This window comes from Cynocephalus volans, chromosome 11 (genome assembly GCF_027409185.1).
Source record: "Cynocephalus volans isolate mCynVol1 chromosome 11, mCynVol1.pri, whole genome shotgun sequence".
Taxonomy (NCBI): Eukaryota; Metazoa; Chordata; class Mammalia; order Dermoptera; family Cynocephalidae; genus Cynocephalus; species Cynocephalus volans.
Window position 1 is genome coordinate 106,515,849 of NC_084470.1, and position 11,415 is coordinate 106,527,263.

Sequence of the window (11,415 nt, forward strand, 5' to 3'; positions counted from 1 at the left end):
GCATACCAACATATATGTAATAGGAGTATCAAAGAAAAGGAGACAGAGAGAGGAGCAGAAAAAATATCCAAGGAAGTAATGTCTGAAAATTTCTCGAGTGTATTGAAAAATACTAACCAGAAAGCTCAATGAACTCCAAAGAGGAAAAACACAGAGACCCAAACAAAGATACATCATGGCAAAAATGCTGGAAGTTAGAGACAAAGAGAAAATCTTGAAAGCAGCAAGAGAAAAGGACTCATCATCTACAAAGGAACCCCAATAAGACTGCTGACTTCGTAGCAGAAACAAGGGAGGGCAGAAAGTAGTCAGATAACACAATCAAAGTCAGATAACACAATCAAAGTGTTCAAAGAGAAAACTGCCAACCAAGAATCCTACATCCAGCAAAATTACCTTTCAAAATGAAAGGAAAATAAAGACATTACCATATTTAAGAAATAAAAAAGAATTTGTTGCTAGCAGACCCCATCTTACAAGAAACATGAAAGAAAGTTCTTTAGGATGAAAGCAAGTGACCACAGATTTAATTTAAATCCATAAGAAAAAACAAAAATATAATTAATTATAAGTGACAGTAATAAATGCCTATCTTTCTACTTTCTTAACCGATGTAAAAGACAAATGTATAAAATAATATGTATATAATGTGTTGGTGGTGGTATAACATACAGAAACATAATATATTTGTAATATATATGCCCACAACAGAACAAAGGAGGTAGATATAAGCAAAGCTGTATTGGGCTAAGAAAATGACTACAGATGTTAAAGTAATGACTAAAACAATGTATTCCTTGATTTGCAACATAAATAGATGTAATTTACATAACAATAAGATCAGAAGGAGAAAAGGGAACAGAGCTATACAGGAGTAAAATTTCTACATCTCACTGGAATTAAGCTAGTATAAATCTAAAGCTGATTCTGATAAGTTGAGACATACATGTTAAGCCCTAGAGCAACCACTACAAAACTAACTCAAAAAACATAGTGAAAAAGTCATTAAAGAAATTTAAATATTTCATGAGAAAATATTCACTTAATGTTAAAAAAAAAAGAAGTAAAGGAGATACAGAGGAATAAAAAAGGTATGCAATAAGATCACAGGATACAAAATAACATTTAAAAATTGTATTTTTATATACCAGCAATGAAAACACAGACACAGAAATTAAAAATATAACATCATTTATAATCACTGGAAAAAATGAAATACAAAACATGTACAGAATTGTATGCTGAAAGCTACAAAACACTGATGAAAGAATCAAAGACCTAAATAAACAGAAAGATATACCATGTTCACAGACTGGAAGATTCAACATAACAAATATATCAATTCTCCCCAAACAAATACTACATTGAGTGAAAGAAGCCAGACATAGAAGAATATGAGTACATATGGTATGATTCCACTTACATAAAATTTTAGAATAGGCAAAAAAATCTAAAGTGATAGAAACCAGACCAGTGATTGTGGGGGGAGGGAGGCTGGGTGGGAACAGGAGATTGACTTCAAAGGTACATGAGGGAGATTCCTAGGGTAACAGAATTACCTTCTGTGTCACGCACTGGGAGGTGGTTAAGCAGACATATAAAATTACAAAAACTCATCAAACTCAATAATTTAAGATTTGTGTATTTTATTGTATGCTGTTATAAAAAACAAAATAGAGGATAGTGAACTAATACATCAGTCCAGTACTACACACAATGCCAATTTGCATCAAGGTAAAGGGCTTTACACCATAATGTAAATGTACACACTGTTTCCTTCATCAAGAAAGTCTTCTACAAAAATAATCTCAGCTGAACTAAACTGTATGCTTAGTAACAAAGTTGACTTACACTCTGGTGGAAGCTTCCTATTTCAGCACAAGCAGACCTGTAACAAAATTTGCTCTCAGCAGCCACTCAGCCCAGCTAGCAGCTTGTGGAGAGGCAGAAAGGAAAGACCGGGCTTAGAGCAAGCTTAAACTTGAAAATCCCATTTATTCCTTTTAAATTCAAAGGAATTTCGTATTCCATTTTATAATATGTGTTATGAGATGAATGTTTGTTTCACCCATCCCTAAATTCATATGTTGAACCCTAAACCTCCAACATAATGGTATTAAGAGATGGGCCTTTGGGAGGTAATTTGGGTTAGATGAGGTCATGAGGTTGTGGCCATCATGACAGGATCAGTGCCCTTATAAGAGGGAGAGAGAAAGCTCCTTCTCCACCATGTACAGCCTTCTGTAATCCAAGAAGAGAACCAAGATCAGCTGGTACTGAGACAAGATAGGGATGGGACTGAGCCCCTCAACTCAGCTCCTCATCCCTATTTTCAAAGAATCCAGCACACCCAGCTAAGCTATTTTCACGAACTATGATAAGCAACTTTTTTCAACCACAAATTTCCCCCAGGCAGCTAGCCCAACTCCTGCATGTGCACAAAACTTCAAGATGACTGCTACAACAACCCTCCTGGGATGACAGTAGTGAGCAGTACCACCATCTTGGACCTACTGAGCAGGTGCAAGCTCCAAAGCCCTGAGCATGTGCCCATGCTGTAACTAGGAAGAACAATATGGACCACCTCCAGAAGCACAGAATAATGACAGAGAAAATAATAATAATAATAATAATAATGTCCTTGCCCTATAAAGGACCCCAAACAGCTCCCCTTGGGAGCTTTATTTAAAGCTCTCTTCTCTTTAAATAAAGTGTTGTTTGCTTTACTGCTGAGTACATTGTTCATTTCTATGACTTTGAAACCCAAGAACCTGGTCAAGTAACAGTACCTTGATCTTGGACTTCCCAATCTCCAGAACGGTGAGAAATAAATGTCTGTTGTTTAAGCCACCCAGTCTGTGCTGTCTTGTTACAGCAACCTGACCAGACTAAGACAATATATTTTAACATAAAAATGTTTTGAATTACTTGCTAAATATCTTTTTTCTCCCAAACTACAATAAAATTGATATTATGGGAAGATATCAGGCACCAGCTGATCTTCCTGGCTCGCAGAAGGCTGCCTTCTTGCTATGTCCTCACATGATGGAGAAGGATCTATCTCTGTCCTTCTTCTTATAAGGACACTTATCCCATCATGAAAGCCCCAACCTCATGATCTCATGTGTATACTGGTTGGAAAAGAAGAATCCAAGACTGGGGTCTCATACTGCCTTAAATAAATCAATCACATCCCTACCTCCTATTTTAAATAGAAAACAGGGTGTAATTTATGAAAGTGTTGAAATACATCTATGATGAATATTATATCCATAATCCAAGAATGCAAGAAAAAAATTACACACCACTTTGCCTATAAATGAGCACATCTCAAGAAGTCCTACAGTTCTATGCAAGTATATCACTAAGCTGGATAAAAGAAAAAAAAATTCCTTTTTTTTCTATTTTCTTTTTTTTTTTTGGCACCTGGCCAGTAAGGAGATCTCAATCCTTGACTTTGGTGTTATCAGCACCATGCTCTAACCAACTGAGCTTCCTGGCCAGCCTCCCTTGTATTTTTTAAAGGATGCTAAAAATTAAGACTCAGATAATTTTTCAGACTCAAAAGGAACACTGAGGTCAAGCAATAAAATCTTTACTTTGCAAAAAGTATGCATGTGTAATTAACTGCTCTACTTGGCAAACCAACAAAAAATCTCTTTGGTTTTTTCTTGAGGGGAGAGGGGATGCTAAATAAATTTAAAAATTCAAGGAGAGTATTAAAATAAAATGATTTAATTAACCAAATATAGTTGAGAAATATGAATCAGTAAAGAAAGATGAGTTGATAGACTGTAATAAAAACAATTTTTTCCTGGAAAACAAACCACTACTATTATCTCAATGGGATAATGAAGCAAACTGGAATCACTCTTACCCTTCAAGGAAGAAAACAGACAGAAAACCTAGTGAGTTCTCTCAGAGGAGAATCCAAATTTCTTCCTCAATTCATTTCTGTTTAAAACCACTCTAGTAGCCACCCCTCAAAAACAAAACAAAAAACCAACCTTGGGCACTATATGCTGGTGATCTCCCAATCTATATATCCAGTCTGTACCTCTGCCCTCTGACTGCCTACTGAGTGTCTCCAGTAAATGTCTAATCTCATCTCAAAGTTAACATGTCCGGATCTGAACTCCTGATCTTACTCCATAAAACTGATCCTCCCACAGTCTTCTCCGTCTCAGCCAACAGCTACTCTGTTCTAAGTACTCAAGACAAAATCCTTAGGAGCATCCTTGACTCTTCTCTTCCTCTTATGCCCCATATCCAATCTATCAGCAAATTCTGTTAGCTCTACCTTGGAACAATATCCAGAATCTGATCATTTCTCACACCGCCTTTATGGCTTCAACCCTTCAATATCACTATCACCAATTATTGCAATAGTTCCATTTCTGGTCTCCCTGTTTCCAAACTCTTCCACCTGTATAGTCTGTTACCAACACAGCAGCCTAAAGTGATCCTGTAAAACTTAAATCAGATCATGGATGCCTCTACTCAAAACCCTCCAATGGTTCCATATTACACTCAGAGTAAAACCTTAAGTCTTTTAAATGGCCTATAAGATCTTGCCCCTCATATAGGATCTGCTACCTCCCCTTCATTTACCTCAGACCAGGTGTTCTGGCTTCCTTACTGTTCCTCAAACACACCAGGAAAATCTTATCTCAAATCCTTGCGCTTGCTATTATTACCTCAAATATCCCCCAGTTCACTCCCTTGCTTCCTTGAGGACTTTACATACATGTCACCTTTTCAGTAAGGGAAGCCTCCTAGATTAATTCATTAAAATTGCAGTTTTCCCAGCTGACCTTCCCCATCTCTCTACTCTATTTTATTTTCCTCCATAGCACTTATCGCCATTTAATACACTATATATTTTATTTATTTATCTAGTTAATTACGTCTTCCCTGACCAGAGCATAAGGACATACATATCTTTATTTTGTTAACTGCTATTCCGAGTCTAGAACAACACCTGGCACATAGTGGGTTCTCAATAATGATGTACTTAATAAAATATTTACTAACGTAAAATAACAATAAGCTTCAACCAAATACCAGCAATGTCATTTTTTCTCAGTTCTAAAATTGTTTATTGCTGCTTTCTATGAAAACTTTTTAGTTTTATGTGCCACCATGAATTTCCATAATTTCCATACACTTAGGATGAATTTCCATAATTATCATACACTTAGGATACACTCTTTCGTAAAAAATATTTATATAAACATCTTTCAAGTCTCATAAACTAAATTATAATTACCTTATTTAAAGCATGTCCAACATGAGGGTCACCATTTGCATAAGGAGGTCCATCATGAAGACAAAATTCTGTCTTTACTTTTCTTTCTCTTTGCCATGAATAAAGTTCTGAAAATCCACATTTCTGTTTAAAAAGAACAGCAATGTCTAAACATCATATAAATATATATTCCTGAATGTTAGCATAAATAACAGGCAGCACTTGCTTATCTCTTATCCCATTCCAAACTATTCAACTCTGACGTACAAATGGCGGTTTCTGAAATGCACATCTGAGTACTCTTCTCTTAAAACCTTTCAATAGTTGCCCCATGGACTTCAGATGAAAGTCTAAACTCTTTACAGGGTACACAGGACCCTCCAAAGATTTAGTACCACTAAATTCTTAGCAAGTCTCACAGCACTCCCTCACTGTTCTGTCCAGCCATGCTGAAGGACCTGTGGATCTCCCATACATTCATACCCTACTTCTTGCTACTCTTTGGCCTCAACACTTGCCATCCTCTAACTCTGGAACAAAACTCATTGCAATTCCCGTCCCCTTCCCTCACTCTTTATGTGACCTTGGCCAAGCCAGTTTGCACTTTGGGGCCTGTTTCCTCATCTGAAAAAAAAAAAGTGTTAATAATATCCATCCTACAGGGCTGGTGAGATTAAATGAAAAAACGCCTGAAACTATCACAGCTCCTGGTATACAGAAGGTACTGGATAAAACAAAACCCGTTAAAAATTTAGATGTCCAAAACAGGTTTATGAATCTTGAACTCTGGTAATTGTCACATGAATATTTAAGCTAAGCACTTGTACTTAACCAACATTTCCATAATACTAAGGACTTTTAAATACTCTAGAAATACAGAAACAAGTGGATCTCTGCCCTTAGAAATTTCAGTCTAATACAGGAGACGGAGGCTCAGTCTACAAAGGGGTCTCAGAGCAATTACCGCTACTTTATCTTTCAAACGAGTCGTAAACCCAACTAGGGACCTAAAGATCCAACAAAGGTGAGTTTCAACTTCCCCCCATTCCTATAACTGACTTTTTATTTATATGTGTACATGTTGATTACTTTTTACAACCACTGGGCAGTGTTCAAAGTCGACTTGTTTTCCTATATTAGACATACAAACTGGTATCTCAGCATCGCGGGTGTCCCCCTGCGACAACTAAGAGACCCTCAGGTTTCCGGCCCATAAAACCAGCGGGAAGCGGACTCCCCCCACCGGTCTGGGCGGGTCGCGCGGCGCGGCTCCCGCGGAGGCCGTTTCCTCCGTGCCGGGCCTCCCTCCGGAGGCGCCGCGCCGAGGCAGGGCCCGTACCTGCTGGATCTCCAGCTCCGTGTCCGGCTGCTGGCGACCCAGCAGCTTCATGGGGAAGCTGGTCTGCGGCAGCAGCACCGTGTCCCGATATCTGCCGCCATGCGAGTTCGGCTGCTGGTTACTGGCCCCGGCGACCGAGCGCACCAGAAGCCTCCACGTCGTGCCTCGCCACCCGGGCCCACAGGGATGACGGGGCAGCCCCCACAAACTCCGAGCCGCGGCCAGCGCCGCCGTCCCAGGCCCGCGGGGGCGCAGCCCCCAACGCATGGCAGGGCCCTCGACTCTCACCCCGGCTGCGGGGAGCAGAGACCCCGGAAACCTGGGCCAGCCGTGCGGAAATGCGCACGCGCTTGGGGCCCGGAAGCGGCGGGGAGCGAGCGGGCAGCACCGCCCTCCCGGACCGGCGCGAGCCGAGCCACCTCCGGGTTTTCGCCGCCGCCGCCGCCGCCGCGGGGTGGGGCCGGCCCAAGTGGGCGGGGGAAGGTGCGGCCGTGGCAGCGGGTCTTAGTCCCGCCACGGTACCCTGCTTCTTAAAAATACACGTATATATTTTATGTAACACAGTGTACCTGTGATATCGCCTCAACATGTAGTCAATAAAAATTAAGATATTTTGCATTCTTCTCATACTAAGTCTGGAGATTTGACGTGTATTTTACACACACAGCTCATCTCAACGTGGACCTATCACAGGCAAGTGCTCACAGGCGCACATAGCTAATAGCTACCATTGTGGGCGTCACGGCTTTTAGGGAGTACAAAGTTAAGTGAAAATAATGTCAGAGAATAAAATTCAACAAATCAAGTTTTAAAGATCCCGTTGGCTGTTGTTAGCGATTCATGACCCAGGCAGCATCCAGTCTACAAAACAGAAACGAGCTCGGAGGAGCTGAGCAGACGAGGTGAGCTTCACAGGCAGAAAAGGCTGAAGAAAGCAGCAACAGGGAAAGAAAAGCAAAGTAAAGCAGATCGGTCCTTTCAAAATTAATTTCTTTCTAGGGGTGTAAAGGAAATCTTGTTTGCTTCATGGAATTTGGCCACCATCTCTCCCCTGCTTCTCAGAAGGTCAGATATTACCAGTTAACAGCTGAGCTTTCTGTTTGGTGACTTGCATCATAACATGAGTGACTCCATTTTGGATTGGTCTCTTGGTGTCTAGAGCAGGAGCTCAGTCCAAATAAATGGTCTCCCATAAATTTTAATTAACAGTATTTTAAATCAACTTCACTTTTTTTTTACATTCCCTAAGTTCCTAAGTCCTGCTCCTACAGAATAGTATAATGGGTATGGCAACTTCTGCTCATGTTTCTGACAGATTCTGCTCCATTTGGCTGTCCAGTTCATAATAGTTAATACTGTTATCATTTCATTGTAAAGTACACCTCTTGGGAATGGTCTTCTTAATCATAAAACACAACATCCAAAACACTTGGTTTATATATATAAAAAGACTGACAGATTTTCTACAAAAATGAAAAAAAGATCATAGAGAAAAGGATACCAGAAAGTGGCAAATAGTAAGCACTGGATTAATGTCAGCCTTTCACCAGTGTCCCTAATTTAATCTTCAAAATAGATGAGGTGAAGAACACAACATTCCAAAACCACCCTGTGAGACAAGGACTATGAGTACTCACAGTTTACAAATAAGGAAACTGAGGCACATAGAGTTAAGCAACTTGCCCAAGATCATACAACTACAAAGTAGCAGAGCTGGAATTCAAACCTAGGCAGTTAGGCAACAGGGTCTGTGCACATTATCACAATGTTATATTGTGTCCCTTACACTATACTACGGGATAAAACATTTTCAACACACAAAAAATTAAAGTATAAAATGTATAAGGAGCTGCTACAAATCAAGAAGATAAATATAAACAACCCAATAGAAAAAGGGCAAAGGAGAAGCACAGGCAATTCATAGCTAAAAAAATGTAAAAAGCCAATAAACATAAGAATAGATGTTCAACTTTAGTAGCCATGAGGACAGGCAACTAAAATACCATTTGCCCAACAGATTAGGGCAAAAAATGAGAGTTTTGATAACAGGGCTTGGAAGAGTATGTGAAAATGGACTGCTGGTGGTAGAGTGAAATATAACTGGTCATAGAGGCTGACCAGTTAGCTCAGTTGGTTAGAGTGTGGTGTTATGACATAAGGTCAACACCAAGGTCAAGGGTTCAGATCCCCATACAGGCCAGCTGCCAAAAATAAGATATGTACCTTTTGTAAAAGGTGAAAGATTTGTGCGATATGAAGAGAAACATGAGTGTAAAATATGAACTTTTTGAATGGTAATTTGGCAACATTCATCATCATTTTAAAAGCACTTCATCTTTGACCCGCAGTTTCACATCCGGGATCTACCCTATTAACTACAGTCTCACAGGAGCACAAAGATGTATGTTCATAGAAATTCTCCTCACCAATGTCTACATAAAACCTGCTGGATTCAACTATGCACGCTACTATATCTGCTGGACCTGCTGTAAGCTGCTGCTGTTGCTGAGGAAGCTGGGGACTAAGCTCGTGCTGTCTGCCAACGGCTCCCGCTATCTTTCCCAATTACCTAGCGTGGACCTGCATGTGAGGGGTCTGTCTGGCATGTGAGGGGTCTGGTTGTAGGGACCCAAATGCCCCAAGGGATCACACCCCGATCACATAAGCCCTTCTCGGCCACACCCCATCATGGCGCTGGTTCCCCTTCTCTTCCGTATTCTCCTTCCTGCCAGTGCGAATTACACACCAATCAGCTCCCCCCCAAACCCCATGCGGTATGCTAAGTAGGGATTGTATTTTAAGCCAATCAGCTTTCCCCTCAAAGCCCTATATATGTGTGTGTGTGCTGCCTAATAAACGGGCTCTCTCCGGTGGATCATGAACTGGTGTCGACTCTTCCTTTCACTGGTGACCCACCCTGTACAATGGGTTTGAAGGGTCTTAGCCCTAGCCCTGACAATACAAATGGAAACTTAATATAACTAAAATAATGAAATGTTTTGGCTTTAGTTTGAATTGCCCAGCCCTACAATTAGCGTAGCTATAGCCCTAACCTGACAACTGGCATAGTTGGTGGCAGGATTCTGAGCAGGTACAGGAGCCAATAGCCCCTTGGGAGGGGGAGGAAATGTGGCTACCCTTGGGTATGTAGTGCCCAGCGGCCACTTTCCTGTTGACCAAGGTCTGGCTGTTGTTCGCTGAACTGCGAGCCAACATGGACCAGAAACCCCATGAAGCGGCACAGTTTTGAGATTTGCAGCAAAAGGCAGAGGGGTTGGAAATGCAAGTACATGACCTGGAGGCTGAAGTACAGCAACAGGTCACTCCTGCTTCCCACACCGGGATGATGATGAACCTGATGGTGAATTGTGGGAGATGGTGTATCTTCTGGATCGACCTGTTGCTCATCAGAAAGTGAAGCATGAGCATCCTATGGGACTGGGCGGACTGGTAGGCAACCCAGAGGTGACCCAGTTCACTACCTCTGTCCCATATACCCAGGTTGAATTGGTCAGCTTGGGGAAACAGTAAAGCAGCAGAAACAGGGAGAGCCCCTGGCTGCTGCAGTTATGGAACCTAGGAGTGGATGGTGTGATGTGCTCTGGAGAAGATGTAGTAAACACATGTTGCATTTGTCCAAAAGCAGATGGCTCGCCAGGTGCCACTTAAACCCGAGAATGCTCAGAGGGTGCCGTGTAAACCTGAGAAAAAAGTGCTGCATGCAGATGGGCAGATGACCTGAGGATGGGTGCCTTTGCAGAATTTCAACTATGTTTTCACCTGGTGAGAAGGTGGAAAACTTAGGCTCCATTACTACACACCTATCTCTGTGGCAGCGGTTACAGGATAGCTGCAGAAATGCACAGGGGCAGGACAGCCACTCCTTGATGGACTAGGTGAATGCAGCTGTTTGAACTGTGTGGGCAAACACTGGAGAACTGCCAAAGACTTTGAGTAAATGGCAAACATGTGCTGATATAACTCAGGAACTGGGGATGGGGCAGCTAGATGCTAATAGCCAAGATAATAGGAGAACGGCCCTGAGGGCACTTCAGAAGTTTGGAAGAGCATCCCTCCCATCCTAGACTCTGAGGCCTAGGAGAACTGAGTTTCTCTGGAGGACAGACCTGGGGTACTCCTGCTCCTGGGAAACTGCTCCCTGCATCCTAGCTACTCTGGCTGGAGCAGCCTTGCCCTGGGCAGCCTCAAGTGTGATTTGTGTAGGAGCTCCAGAGAGCACAAGCCGGAAACCTTGTGGTGTCCATGTTTTGTTAAGTTTGCAGGCCAGCAGAACATGGGAGCAGTGGAGGCATAGCAGCCTCCACCCAGATTTCAGAAGACATATGGAAAAGCTGGGAGACTCAGGCAGAGACCTACTACAGGGGAGGAGCTGTCTAGAGCAATGTGGAGCAGAAAAGCAGGGTCAGAGCCCCCACAGAGAGCCCCCGCTGGGGAAATGTCTAGTGGAGCCAGGATGGTGGGACTGCCACCAGGAGCCCAGAACTGTAGGGCCACTGGCAGCTTGTGGCACCAGCCTGGAAAAGCCACAGGCACCAGGGCAGCTGCCCTGGTGGAACTGTAGGAGCAAGGCTGCCCAATGCTTTGGGGCCCAGATGCCCCAGTGTGCTTAATGTTTGCCCTGTTTGGGTTTCAGATTTGTTTGGGTCCTGTTTTTCCTCTTTCCTGGTCTATTCCTCCCTTTTGGAATGGGAATGTGTACTCAATGTCTGTCCCACTGTATCTTGGAAGTAGATAAATTTGTTTTTGACTTTTACAAGTTCACAGTTGGAAGGAGTTTTGCCTTTAGTCTCAGAGGAGACTTTGGACT

General features: G+C 42.2%; 1 protein-coding gene across 1 annotated transcript in view; it reads right to left on the reverse strand.

Annotated features, from left to right (window-relative positions):
* Positions 1 to 6,922, reverse strand: part of IARS2 (isoleucyl-tRNA synthetase 2, mitochondrial) — a 46,317-nt gene extending 39,395 nt beyond the window's left edge. The window contains exons 1-2 of the mRNA XM_063114000.1: positions 6,588 to 6,922; positions 5,270 to 5,392 (exon numbers count right to left, since the gene is read on the reverse strand). Of these exons, the coding sequence (XP_062970070.1) occupies positions 5,270 to 5,392; positions 6,588 to 6,854 (390 nt within the window). The 5' untranslated portion in view covers positions 6,855 to 6,922. The remainder of the gene's footprint in view (positions 1 to 5,269; positions 5,393 to 6,587) is intronic.
* Positions 6,923 to 11,415: the final 4,493 nt, after the last annotated feature.